The sequence below is a fragment of the Macrobrachium rosenbergii genome, chromosome 41 (genome assembly GCF_040412425.1).
Source record: "Macrobrachium rosenbergii isolate ZJJX-2024 chromosome 41, ASM4041242v1, whole genome shotgun sequence".
Lineage (NCBI taxonomy): Eukaryota > Metazoa > Arthropoda > Malacostraca > Decapoda > Palaemonidae > Macrobrachium > Macrobrachium rosenbergii.
The window spans coordinates 35,612,654-35,627,653 of NC_089781.1; the positions used below are offsets into that span (position 1 = coordinate 35,612,654).

The 15,000-nt window shown below is 37.5% G+C and overlaps 1 protein-coding gene across 5 annotated transcripts in view; it reads left to right on the plus strand.

Annotated features, from left to right (window-relative positions):
- The window catches only part of LOC136826797 (ecdysone-induced protein 78C-like), a 454,270-nt gene that overhangs the window by 372,113 nt on the left and 67,157 nt on the right, over window positions 1–15,000 (plus strand). The window contains exon 1 of one of the 5 annotated variants that reach the window (XM_067084230.1): window positions 14,017–15,000. This exon is cut by the window's right edge and continues 303 nt beyond it. The exons of 3 other annotated variants lie outside the window; for them this stretch is intronic. In XM_067084230.1, coding sequence (XP_066940331.1) covers window positions 14,871–15,000 — 130 coding nt within the window. In that variant the 5' untranslated portion in view covers window positions 14,017–14,870. Of the gene's footprint in view, window positions 1–14,016 lie in introns of those variants that run through there. One more of the 5 variants, XM_067084231.1, reaches the window with a different exon arrangement.

The window sequence follows — 15,000 nt, forward strand, 5'->3', positions numbered from 1 at the left end:
GGGAGAAGATAATCCCAAACACCGAAGAAGGATTAACCTCACGACTGCTGAGATCAAGAAGAATGCAGGAAGGGACAGGGGCAGTTGAAGATCAAAGGGCAGGTCATCCCTCGGATTAGGAAAGAGAAACAACAGATGATGGGAGGATGCATGCATACCCAAGTGTAACTGTAATCTCCTTCGTGCATCGGTACTTGGTGAAGAAGTCTTTCAGACCATCTCATCTTACTGAAGCCTAGCAGGTGTAGTATGAATATATATATATATATATATATATATATATATATATATATATATGTGTGTATGTGTGTGTGTGTGTGTGTGTGTGTGTGTGTGTGTGTGTGTGTAAGTTTCTGGCTCGCATCAGGATCGAACCCAGGTCTTTCAATTGAAAGACAAGACCGCTGCCAACCAAGCGATATAAAAGAAATTGGAACCTACTGGTAAGTACAACTGCAGCTAAGGCTTTACTTGGGCAGGCTATACTAAAACCAAAATGAAATGAGCTCTCCGGTGTCTGTTTGGGTCTTCTCCACGTGTTTTTAATCTCTGCATATCTGCCAAATCTATAACAACAACAGGGAGATAACACCATTTCTCCCATTACAGATATCAAACACCATCTTTTTCATTGCGCAGAATTCTAAGTCAGTTACATAGGTTCACGATTGATAAAGTATTTTTTATGCAATGACAAGAAACGGAATCAGATTTTCTATCAACATGGCATTTCATTTTGGCGCTGTTGCCAATATTTCAAACAGCCCCACGTGCGTTTAAATCCACGGATAAGCAGCTTAAGACTGTTTCCAGGGGCCACTTTTAGTGGTCACGGTATGTTTGGAGGCATTTCCCCTTTCTACAAATATCTTGATTTCTTAATAACATAGGTAAAGAATAAATTAGTATGCAAGGACATATGAAATAAAGCATAACATTGAGTAAGTTGGACGAGTGAGAAAAACAATCGTATACAAACAGATCTCTCTCTCTCTCTCTCTCTCTCTCTCTCTCTCTCTCTCTCTCTCTCTTTGTTGGGAGAACAAAAATATCATATGCCACTTCACCATTTGACAAAGTAATCAAGATATCTCTCATGTCCTCATTAACATTAATTATCAATATTTAGAAAATTTGTTTTTGCAATAACTGTATATATATATATATATATATATATATATATATATATATATATATATATATATATATATATATATATATATATATATATATATATTTGACAAAATAACTGATTGGAAACAATGACTGAATATTGCCTGAATACGATATGGGAACAAAGTTTTGGCCTGACTGAAGTGTAGAGTGACCTTGACACCGATTTACAAGTCATTCGTGGTCATCTCACAGCCATGGATAGACATCACCTTCACAGCCGAGAAAAGGCAGTGTTATACAAAGTAAAGAGGTATTTTCTAGATGAAAAGGCGAATGGAGGGCCAATGTTATCCCATAAAAAAACTCTCCCTCTGACAGCTACTGCAACAGGTTTCAGCGAGAGTACAGTAAAAAACAGTCTGCAGCAAATTAAATGATGAATGGTGGGCAGACTGAGCATGAACAGCCTGTATTTTCGTTACCGAAAAAATCTCGACCTGCAACCGTCACTGCTTTGGATGATTTTGACATATGCGTCATTAAAAGGACAGTTCTGTCCTTTTATGAAAGAAAGGAAATTCCGACTCTGGATTTGGTAAAAGAGGAATTAAAAGAAAGAATATCTTTTAATGGCTGCAGTGAATTCCTTTGTAAGGCTCTCAAGAAGACAGGATTCAAATCTAAGAAGGCTGATGGGCGCAAATTTCTCTTGGTAAGGCGAGATGTAGCTGTAGCTCGGTCAAGATTTTTGAGAGATGAAGCGTTGCAAGGAGTCAGGGCAGAAATTCGTGTATCTCGACGAAACTTAGACCAATCAAAATTACACTGTTCAAAAGTGCTGGACAGACACATCATCCCATCAGGCTACGGGGGCAAAACCTCCCACCGGTAAAGGAAGCCGATTGATAATTCTACATGCAGGAGGAGAATATGGTTTTGTCAACAATGCAGAACTGGTTATTCAAGCTAGGAATGATAGGGACCACCATAAGCAGATGAATGCTGAAGTGTTCGAAAAATGGTTTAGGAATCAGTTGCTACCTGACATCCCTCCCAACTGTGCAATCGTGATGGACAACGCACCATACCATTCTATGCAACAGGAAAGCATCCAACCTCATCTTGAAAGAAAGAAGAGATAAAACTTGCTGACAGAGAATGGCGAACAACCAAGTGGTGATTTGCTGAAAATTGAGCTGTATGAACTCGCTAGGCGACGTAGTAATAACATGGGAAAAAAGTATAAGGTCGACGAAATTGCAGCTGAAGCAGGACATAAGACAGTATGTCTACCACCGTACCATTGTCAATACAACCCTACTGAGCTCATATGGGCTCAAGTGAAGTCTTGTGTAGCCAAAAAGAATACGTTCAAAGTTGCAGACCTTAAAATTTTAGTGCAAGTAGCATTGAATAATGTCACGGCGGAAAACTGGAAGAATGCAGCGGGGCACGTAGAGAAAATTCAAAAAGAGGATGCCCGGCTAGATCTAGCTGTAGACAAGTTTGTTGACACTTTTATCATCGGCATAGCTGATAGCTCTGAAGACGAGTTATCTGAATAAATGATAAAAAAAAGAGAGGATTAGGCCTAGAGGGGAAACCTCTCTCGAAAAAAAACGCACCTTGACTTTCATCTCGGTAGTGGTGTGGAAAAAAAGTCTGATTGAAAAAATAGAAAGTCTGATTGAAAAAATAGTCTTTTAAAACTTAAGATGGACGACACTCCTCGTTATAGATAATATATATTGGCGACAAAGAACGGTGGTTTTTAATTCGTAATTCGAAAAATGAACAAGAAATATATCTCCTATTTCTATAGTATTAATTAACTACTTTTAAGTATCTAATTTTGTAATAATGATAACTGTACATCTACAAGTACTGACAAAATAGTTAAGATTAAGGTGGCCTTGTGCCAGCACGGGATCTTAGAGAGAGCGCCAATTCATTATGCAAACAGATCACCCCTGCAGTTACTTAGATGTAACATTGTCTAGCCGGAAATGTTAAATATTTATAAATGGGCTATACAAAACGGTAAATCTTTGTAAAAGATAAGAAAAATATGTTATCGGGCATAGGCTGTGGAGAAGAAATGGACTGAAGACAAATCCTAAGCAGGGCGGAATAGGAAGGAGATTAAAATACCTGGAAATGAAAAACCCCCCCTATAATCTTATAGTTATAGCCTCAGGGTTTGTCTCAAAGACATTCAAATGTCTGTCAGACACATGTCAAGTTGTTATTTTCTAAAACTGGCAGCAGGGCAGATCTATAATGGCCAGAGAGGCCTCTTCGTCGTTGGTTGTATAACTGCCTCACATACCAGCGTGCTTTCCCCAACTTCCCGACTCAGCAGACCCAATTGACAGCATTCATTCGAATTATCCCCTCTGAGTGAATATAATAGAAATAATCAACACACAAACAGGTGTGGAACAGAAATAAATTTCTGGCTCACATCAGGACTGAACCCAGGTCTTTCAAAATATATATATATATATATATATATATATATATATATATATATATATATATATATATATATATATATATATATATATATATATATATATATATATATATATATATATATATATATATATATATATATATGTGTATACATATATATGTGTGTGTGTGTAGCCTCATCCTCTAAATAACTAAAACAATTTAGCTACAAATGGATCAACGTGCAATTTTTCGAGAGGAATTTAGTGTAATGAATCGCAGTTTGCAAAATCGCAGCCTTCCAGGACAAAATTTCAGTGTTACTGTAATATTTCTCCTACCTGGAAGTAAAGAGCGTGAATCTTCAGAATCAGGTAGAGTATCACCGTAGACTTCTTACCTCTACATGGAAAAATATGTGGGTCTGCACATAGGCAGATAACCCAAAAACCATACATGCTGCCAGACTGTTTTGTCTTGCTTTTGAATACGTATCTTTTTCCATTTGTGAAACAGTTTTTTTTTTTTTATAAACTGGAATTGGGACAGACACTGGCTTTTTTATCGGTGAGGGCTCTTACAGTTTGGGTAGGCTGGGCATGTTCAGTTTCCACTTATTTAAAAAAATAAGCATAAAAGGTAAAGAAAAAATTCTTTGGTCTCCATTAGTTTCAAATATCTTATAAGCAATAAAAGAATTAGATGATAAAACAGTAGGCTAAAAAATTATTTCAAAATAAATCAAAATTTCCTCATTGTTACTTAGTCTTGTATCTGTTTATATATGCATGCATGAGCTATATGTCATGTGCACAATAACATTATGAAATAAACTATCCCGATTAAACAAGCTTCTGTGGCTCAGTAAAACCGTTTTATTTCTGACATAAATGACTATTTGTTGCAAAGATAGCTGTCGTGTTTTTTCTAGACGATTAGGTCGTCCCTGAGAATAATTAGAGTTCCTTTATAGTTACAGATCTCGGGAAATGGTAGATCCCGATGTCCGCACTCTAAGGTGTCAGATAAAAAATTTTAGCAGATCATTATATTTCTCTTCCATCCGTTTCCCACCTGGCAGATGGGAATTTTTTTTCAGACCGATTGTAGGTTCTATTTTACTGTCACTTTAGCATATAGACTGTAAATTTCTACCTATATGTATCGGTCCTCTTGAAGATTTTAAGTCCTGAAGACGAAACCTGTCAGTATTTATACCCAGTGCTTCCTTTTTGTTTGTGGTACTTCTGCATATATCATCATGTAACGTTATATATATATATATATATATATATATATATATATATATATATATATATATATATATATATATATATATATATATATATATATATATATAATAAGTCCTCAAGTGAAAATAAGAGGAAATGGTACCAAGACTTTCAATTTTTATTCCAAAGCTATCTTCAAGGTACTCATTATTATATACTTCAGCCACGGGACCATCGTGGAAATTACAATATATATATATATATATATATATATATATATATATATATATATATATATATATATATATATATATATATATATATGTATGTATATATATATATATATATATATATATATATATGCTCGCGTGTGTTTGTTTGCGTACGTTATTAAGTAAAGGAACAGAGTTTACACGGACTGAAAAATTAATTCTAAGAAACAGCTTACTGCGCGATGACAGCTGTTAGCTAGAATCTTAATGGTATGTCTGAGACAAGAGAGATTCCTCTAAAAGAACTGATAAGTCAAGAAAATCACAGTTTTGTGTCCATGTCCTCATACTTTCAGGGTCAAAATCCGGGATTTTTTTTTTTTTTTTTTTTTGGAATGGGACACGATAACGTTGGATAACTGGGATGTTTGCTCTGTTCATTAGTAGAACATTTACTAGAAGAGTAATGAGTAAGGATGCCTTCACGCTGCAGTAAAACATGTCATAAACACACGTCACTAAGTTACCGCACACGCATCACAAACAGGTTGAATAGAAGTGAACAACTCATGGTGGACCTAACCAGTGCTTCAAACAATATTATTGTCCAGCTTTGGCCAAAAGGTTTGTTTTCATTCACGGTCGTTGACCTATTTTCAATCTATTTGTGATGCTGGTGCGATAAGTCGCCGACGTGTGTTTACGAAATGTTTCACTGTAGTGTGGACGCATCCGAAGTATCGAGCTGCAAGAAAATTATATCATTCAGCAAGAAGAAGGAAAAATAAATGGACATCTTTTACTATAATTTAAGAGAAAATAATTGAAGGAGCTAATAATTAATCTACCTTGGTCTCCATGAGTTTCCACGAAAAGCTTCTATTTACCCTTCAGATTATGCTTTCTCCTAATGGAAATACTTACAGATAAAAGTGTATTTAGATCAATCACAGGAAAAACTGTAAAATTTTCTGACTTTTAAAATTTTATAAGAGCGTAATTTTCTATGCCTAAGTTTTAACGATGTTGAAGAAGCAAGCATAAAAAAGAAATGCGTTTTTGTAAAATGACAAATGTACTAAACATATCCGTCCATACAATAACACGTAAATGCAAGAAAAAATTATAAACCTACAGCCAGAGGAACTGATATTAATTGATGAAGGTAATGAAAATTTATTTATCTAGAAATAATTAAATTTGTGCCTCTAAATTTATTTACCCCAGGAAGACCAACAATGTACGAATACATGTTTCTAAAATAGACTGCCAAATAGATGCAACAGAAATGACAAAACCGTAAAAACTAAAAGTAACAACGTGCGTTCCTGCAATAAACCGTTGTACTGTTATATGGATGAGAACAAGTCTCCTGCAAATGTCTTGGAATTCGTCAGCAGGTGTCAGCAGAAAAGCGACGAATATTTCGTTGTCGCTGAGCACGACGGTCGTGGGTTCTTTCAACCGAAGATGATGTTTCGGTCACTTCATGGCCGTATTCCATATCATCTGTGAGATTTAAGTGCTACTTTCGGGTGAAAATTAGGGAAGTTTTGCGGGATGAGAAAACATTTTCTTCGGTGGAATTGAGTTTCTTTAAATAGCGGCTAGGTTGAGTACCTAGAGTTTTATAACTATGGTGTTAATTGATCTCTTGAATCAAAATGGGTTTCAACACGTTATTTATATATCTGTGTACATATCATTTATCAGTTCAAAACACCATGCAAACATATATATATGTATATGTGTGTGCGTGTGTGTATTTGCATATTGTTTTAAACTGATAAAGTCTGATGAATTTTGAATTTTGTAAGAAGAAACAGTTCGGGTCTTCCGCTTTTACGGACTTGAAACAAGCTTTGTATCAAGCTATAAAACTCTTGCGTCGGACTCTGATAAAAACTCGTCTTACCATAGTCATCAACAACGAAAACTCACAGGGCGACTCAAAAGAATTCTACGCATAAGCCGAGCTTGTGGGACCGATTGTCAAACTGTTATCAGGCCCGTCTTTACTTAGTATCGATAAAATCTGAGACATTCCTTTAAACCCAAAGTATCCGGATTTTGAAGATTTTTAACGAGTGCTTGTCCTTCAGATGGGGTTTTAAGATATTCATTTCTTACTAGATTGTCTCAGTTCTCAGCATTCAGTTCATCAGCTGAGTGACTGACTGTTCGATTCTCAACGTGGAGAACGGAAGATATCGGCGCGTTCCCTCAAAGCCAATAAGCTTCTGCTGACCAAACCAGTTAATTAATACTTAGCTGTTAGTTGACCGTTGTGTGTCGCGGCTGGAGTGGAGAGAGAGAGAGAGAGAGAGAGAGAGAGAGAGAGAGAGAGAGAAGAAGAAGAGGAAGAAGAAAGTAAAAATCACCAGCCACCAGAATTCATTAGTACGTTGAAATTTATATCTTCAAAACAGTCGGGCCTCGACGAACTAATCTCATCTCACTCAGGTAAACCTATTTGTAAGATACGTATAAGAAGATAGTGTGCATGTGTGACCGCATAAAACACTACAAAATATCTAACTGCTGCCCAAATGCAGAAAACGTCGATCTACACGGATACCGAACAGAATGAATGTGGTAGAAAAATAAATGTGAACTATTCAACAACTTCCATCAGGATATGAGTGGTGATTTCAACGTAGATAGTGATCCTATTCTTGGACTTTTGCATATGAATTCAGTGAACAGAAATTCAAAGTAAATTGAAGATTTGCGCTTTCTGTGCGATTTTGAAACGAATGCCATGATTAGGTTTAAAATATCGATGTGCTGAGTTTTACATACACACACACACACACACACACACACACAAACACAAAATACAGTAAGGCAAGTTAACACGAACAGAGCGTGAGAGGGGGTGGGAGGAATGCCCTTCGTTAGTCTATGAGCTCCTTAAGCAACATGTCGTCTTCTTGTGAATTAAAGATGTTACCGCTGTTTATTTTACTCTTGACTTTAATTCTTGATAATAATCTGAGTCTTGTCACATATGGATTCCACAAGGCTCAGGAGCATATTTAAAATATACAGCTGAAGGCTTGCTTGACCAGAAAATGAGTAACCGAGCATTAATGATATACCCTGTAGTATCTACACAGATACAAATACTTTGTATGATGTTCTGATTCTGAAGATAAACAACGAGCTAGTCTCATGCAATACCGAATCGGGTGATAGACAACTGACTGTGCTTTTAATCTCAGTAGTATGTTAAGCTTAATATTATTCTAAAATATTCAAGGATTGACAATCTAACAGAAGAAGAAGAAGAAGAAGAAGAAGAAGAAGAAGAAGAAGAAGAAGAAGAAGAAGAGAACCTGTTTCCTTTCAAATTCGTGTTAATGTTTCATCTCCCCGAACAGTGCGTTGCATTTCGTAGCCGATAGCAGAGTAACCATAATATGTCTATCTTGAGATGAAGCACTTTCGTATAACCTTATTAAATATAGTGAGAGATCTAAGGATCTGAGAGAATTATGACTGGAGAGTCACGAGCCGCAGTTCGTCAGACCAAGTCAAATAGCAATGAGAGAAAAGAAGAACTTATTTTACAATTGTGCTATGTTGTTTTACTGGTAGATTTGCTCCACGGAGTCTCTCTCTCTCTCTCTCTCTCTCTCTCTCTCTCTCTCTCTCTCTCTCTCTCTCTTTAGCCTGATAAGTGAGTCTGTAATATTAGCTTTCTTTATTTTTTAAGTTAAACAATGAAACATAAGCGAACATTAGATACTGTAACTGCAGGGCATTTGCACATGTAGTGTAATTGCAGACGCATTCACTCATGTGTGCTGAAAGGGTTAAAAACGAAAAGGAAAATCTGAAAGATATCAAGGAGTCTGAAATGCTATTTGTTCCGTGAAATTACAACTTCAGGAATGACAGAGTGCCTCTGCGGTGTTTTGAACGTTTCCCCATTGAGGGGAGAGATCTGATATGGCGTCAGACAACGAAAAGATTTATTTACAAAACTTTCAAAGAAAACTACCTGTGGTTTTTGGGTGACCATGCCATGGTATCCAATATCATTCCTCAAAGAAGTGGTCTTCCAAAAACACCGACTGATAAACGTTTAACAAACATAATTTTGCAACTTTAATAACTATAAGCCTAAATTGGACGCAATCATCTACAGATGTTAGAATTCTGGAATCAATACCCTTTCCACACTCACCCGACCCTTCTTTCCATTGTAGAAAGAAGTTTAAAAATTAAATTCGAGAGTTTCGTGCGCGCATTAATACAACTAGTTTGCGAACATCAAAAGAAAAAAAATTAGGTCGGAAAAAAGAAAAATAGTTCTTAATAGTTAGGTAAGAGGTTAAAGTATGAGGCCACGCCCAAGTCTCCTTTCATACCGACCCGTTATTAACTCTTGGAAAAATAAAGAGGCTCGAAAAAATATTTAGAAGAAATGGGCACAAAGTTTTTCGCGAAGGAATGTGCGAAACAGCACGAAAGGAAACGATAACGTCTCTCTCTCTCTCTCTCTCTCTCTCTCTCTCTCTCTCTCTCTTCATGCGTAAGAGAGGACGATATTGACACGAGAAACGCATGCTTAAGTAGCCAGTTAGACTATCAGATTAGTATTGCTGTGAGTGAGGTCGCTTCCAGACTGCCAGTGGGTACTAACACCTGCTGAAGTCAAGAAAAACGTCGTTGGACCAGCAACCTCATCCCTAAATACTTGCTGAGGAGCCAGAAGGTTGTATCCTTCTGGAGCCACCCCCTCCAAAGAGTAGAAAAAGATGTATGGTGATACACACAAACACACACATACATATAAATATATATAAATAATCTTTATTTATATATTCATCACGTTCCATATTTTCGTGATTCAGTTATACATAAATATATATATGTATGTGCATGTGAGTGTGTGTCTGCGCTGAGATCCTTTGTGTGAGTATGGATACACGGAGTCATGTGTTCATGCATATATATTCATACTACATATTTAAGCAAACTTTTATGACTCAGACTCCATTGTTTGCAAATTTCAAGGGCCGGGTACTTAGTATGGATAGCAATTGGTGGTTGTGTGTGTGTGTGTGTGTACGTGTGTGTGTGTGCGTGCATGTAGGTCCAAACAACATTCCTAATTTTAATATTGTGACAAGAAGTGAACAGTAATAGTAACTGTTATTATCTGGAATCAAAGGAGAAGCTTAAGTCCATATAACTTTATCGTAAAGAGAAATTAAAGAATGTAATAGAATAAATGTTCTATTTCTACGTAGAAATTCATTTCCACTTGATAAAGCAAAATGTTAACATTCAATAAGTTTCACGTGAGAAACTCCATGATGACATTTTCTTCCCTTCCCACAGAAGAAAGATATAAACATTAATCGGTATAATTATGTTCTTACACATTAGCGGTATTGTTGGTTATGCTGACAAAGTAAAAATGCAAGAGTTTTATTCATGTGCAGGAATTCTGACTTTTTAATATTTTAATCCTTATTTCTTATATTTTCTGCTTCATATCGAATGATATCGGATACAAGCTCACGAAGTACTTATGTGACTTCTTTTGTAGTTAGCTGACAAAATCATTTTCACGTTGTTGTAAACATGAATTCTATACACAGTAGTCTGAATATAAATAAACATCACACTCAAGATAATGTGAAATATATATGGACTGCTAAAGTTACTCCTCGTTGATTACTTTCGTCCTTTTAGCAGATGTAAAGAAACTTGCGTTAACAATTCAAGCCGGAGACTAGTTTCAAAGCAAGACAAATAATTTGTACATGTGAATCACCTTGTTGGGTACTGATGCCATAATTTTTCGCATGTGTAGGTAACAAATGTAAGAGTTCATTTCCTTTTACTCTCTCTCTCTCTCTCTCTCTCTCTCTCTCTCTCTCTCTCTCTCTCTCTCTCTCTCTCTCTCTCTCTCTCTCTCTCAAAGAAATTGCGAAACTGGACCTGGGCGGGTCTTAGGCTTAGTGAACTTGATTATTTCTTTGGAATAAGGTCATTTGTTGCAAGAGTTCCATTGCCTCTGATCTTTCTTCGAAGCACGACTTGGTATGTTCATACCGCGATAATTACTTTCCATCTTTTTTTTTTTTGCTGGCCTGGAGTGAAAGAAAAATACAGGTGACGAATGTGTAGAACGTAAACCCCAGTGATTTCTAAAGTACTAGGACTTTTCCCTTGCTGTACTGTTATATTCTACAAGCATTTACGTAATTTCATTCTCTCGGTACCATACAAAAAAAAATCGTTGGCTGCTGCGTGTACGAAAAATCATTTATTTATTTCCTAAGTGATCTCTCTTTGTGCCAAGTGACATAATGTGATCTTGAAATCAGGTTTTATAGAACTGGCTCTGTGTGACTGTATTCGGTACGCTAAACTTGAGGTATTTACGAGTCATATATCTGAAAGAGCCTCAATAATCACTTACTTTTACTGAAGCTGTTCAAATGGATTAATGTTATGTTTTAGCATTTGCTTTCTTCAAGTGCCCTCTTAATATACTTTAAATTAAATGTGCAGGGTACTCAGTGTCTGTTTCAATGACTTTTTGTACGCATGTACTTACGGTAAAAGTTACATCACAGGTTATTCGACTGCCTTGCAGTCCCACTTACCAGGTTGAATGAAAATAAAGATGCTGTCATAAGCCTAAGTTCTCTTACAATCAAATCCTAGAAAAATATAAACACAAACACATAGGGTTCATTTACCTCTTTGCCATACGCATGGGAAATAGCCTACCGTATCTCCCATTATCTCAGTGTTATCTTCCTTTATCTCTCGGCCTCTTTTCGTCTGGGAACCGTCTGGGTGGGGAGGGTTGATAGGTCTACTGAAATAAGAAGCTGTCGAAGGTTGCCAATTAAAAATCCTAAAGACGCGTCATGTTTTGTACTGATTGAAAAGTTGGTGACGTGATTTGGTCAGACTTCTGAAATGACTAAATAACTGTAAAGAGCAAATATTTCCTTTTAGATAGATTAATTGGAATTGTTTTAGATCACGCCACGAGTTACTAAACAGTCTGTAAAAAAGGGGACCTGCAGAAGAGATTCGAACGTTCATGGCCAAGGACAGTCAACGTTAGTAAACGTTTTCAGCGAACAGCAAAGAGAACGGTAAACATTCCATTAAAACAGCTTTTCCCATACTTTCTGAGCCACTGGAACAAAAGAGATTATGCAAATACAATAGTTAGTTTTGTTGGGCTGGTTGTAAGGTAAAAACTTAATATAATAGAATTACTAATCAAGAACAGAAACTGACTATTTAGAATAAGCAGCTTACTATCCGATGATTTAAGGATCCCTAAAGAAATTATATTACTTTGGAAAGGTCGTCTTTGGGCAGTAAATTCCTTGCTCTCGATAATCCCCTGAAAATGAAACAGACTGTTCCAAAATACAAGGGAAAAAACTCAGCTTTCTAGTTCCAAATTTGCCTTGCCATATACATGTATATATATATATATATATATATATATATATATATATATATATATATATATATATATATATATATATATATATATATATACACTGTATATACTTGTGTGCTTCTACACAACTTGCAAAATGTTTTATGTTGATCTAAAAGTAAATAAAGTGCATTTCATCTTTACTCGCAGTAAATAGATGGTTTCGTAAACAGATACAAGCTGTAGAATAAATGGCCAAGTAAATTTGCTGCATAAAAACAGCGAAGCGAGCAGAAATAAAAACACGAGCCCAACCACATAGTGACACGCTTCAAGTACGTGCCTGGCCTAACGCACATATATTGACGTAGTACATTTCACAGATAATGTGTGATTATCCGTTCTTAATGATTAATGTTTTTCTTTTCAGATTCTTAAAATGGGAGTTATGTCATTCATCTCGTGAATAATTCGAACGTCTCTCTTTTGGGGAACTTTTATAAGTGTTAATGATGACAGCTAAGCATTTTGTTTCTGGTCATTTGACGCGAAATATGACTACATTACTCAACGTGTTTTGGTTCTCAGACCTTGAAGGTACTTTATGCTTGCAACTTCCGCATTGTTAAATGCTACCGAAACTGAAAGTATATTATTGCAGCTATAGCGTTCGCGAAAAGGCAGTGTTAATTTTTCATTTTTCATAAATACGATGTCTTATTTACTAAAAGGCGAACGTCATTGGTTGTTACGTAACATAGGCCTAGCTGAGAATGACTCAAGTAGCTCTCCTGTCGGTTTCGCCGGTCCCGTTGGCTGGTGAAAAAAGGAAAGAAATAGATCCTGTCAGCGTTCCTGTGACCTAATTGAGAGCCTTAAATTATTTCGCTGGCGAATTACAGTAGTAGTACGAACAGTGACGTCATCCTGAAATTGCTCTGTGATTGGTGGAGATGCATGCGGGGAGGGGGGGAGGAGTAATTCCCACCCCTGCTGTCTATCTACTTAACCCTCCCCATTTACTCTCATTCCCCCTTTCCTTCCTTCCTTCCCCCCCGACCATGCCTATCTTCCTCACTTCTTCCTCCAATCTCACCTTACTACAATATCACCCAACCGCTAACCCCCAACCTCTTCTCTTTTTTATTATTTTTTCTCTCCTCCCTCTAGCCATCGTCACTCACTCTTTACCAACAATGTCAGTAACTCATCATTTTTTCTCCGTTGGCTTATTGTGGTGGGTATTTGACTTCTGCGTCGACCTGAATCGTTCTAAACGGCTTTTATTCTTTATTTTGCCAAGAAATTAAAATGGATAGGTTGTGGGTCCATGCTGAGTCCATGATTCTCTCTCTCTCTCTCTCTCTCTCTCTCTCTCTCTCTCTCTCCCTCGTGCCGTACGTTGACCCAAGAGCCAGGGAGTTGGGGGAGGGGGTTAAAAGAAGGGAGGTTGTTAGGGGAGAGGTGAGGAAAGGGAGGGTGAATCTGCCTCTCCTTCCCGCCTCCTCCCACCCTCCATTAGAGCTGTACTACCCCCGCGTAGCAAACGGGACTTGGTAAAAACTTCAGTTCTGTCGTCTGGATCCCGCTCCTTCAGTCGGTGGTGAGAAGTGGCCGAGTCCGAACGCCTAAAGACGACCGAGGACGTGCCCTTCGGTAGTTATAGAGTGACAGAGAAAGACATAAAAGACTCAGGTGCTGGCTGAGTGACACGGAGAGTAGAAGGTCCCACGGTGTGCCTTAGCTTTCTGTGTAAGACTTAGAAGACGTTGCACGCTGGACGTGGCTCTCCAGTGAATGTTCTGTATCCCCTGTTCTCCATCATCCTCTTCCTCTTTCTCCCTTGCAACAAACAACCAACCCTCTTGCCCGGGCATGTTGATGGAATACTGAGCAGGTGCTGTAGCATACTCATTGGAACTCTAAAGCGAGAAAGTAAACATTGAAGCAGAGGTGGGTGTTCCTTTCAATTGAGAAAAAGGTGAAATATATCTGTTGGGACAAATCGTATATTTCTGTGCATTGCTCCTCAGGTCATTAGGATTCGGATCGTGAGATGGACAGGTCACGCGGCTGACGACGAAGGTCATTTCGTCATTGCAATCGATCAGGTGTACATGTGGGAGTGCTCAAGTCAAGCCAAATCATTGACAGCCAGGATTTTCTTTCTGTTCGTTATGTGTAAAGCAGAGGAGACCTTGGCTATGACATAAAGTGAGCGACCAGAAAGGGGTTTCATTTGACCCCTGCAGGCAACAGCAAATCTGCATATCTGTTGAAGTTTAAGAAACCTTCTTTCTTTGGTTACTAGTTGTCAAGCACTGTCCTTCCTTCACAACACAAGAAGAAGAATCAATCCGAGTGACAAGAGGCCTTTAACCCTGATCAGTCTGTGCCTTAAGTGTCATCTTACTTCCACGAAAGATGGATGTCTTCAAGATCGATCAGAGTCTCGGGACTTTAGGGTCAGGCGTAGCCGAAGTAAAGGTGACAAACCCCGAGGTCACCTTCGATACTAATACCGACTTCAACCTTTCATTTTTCGAGGCCTCTG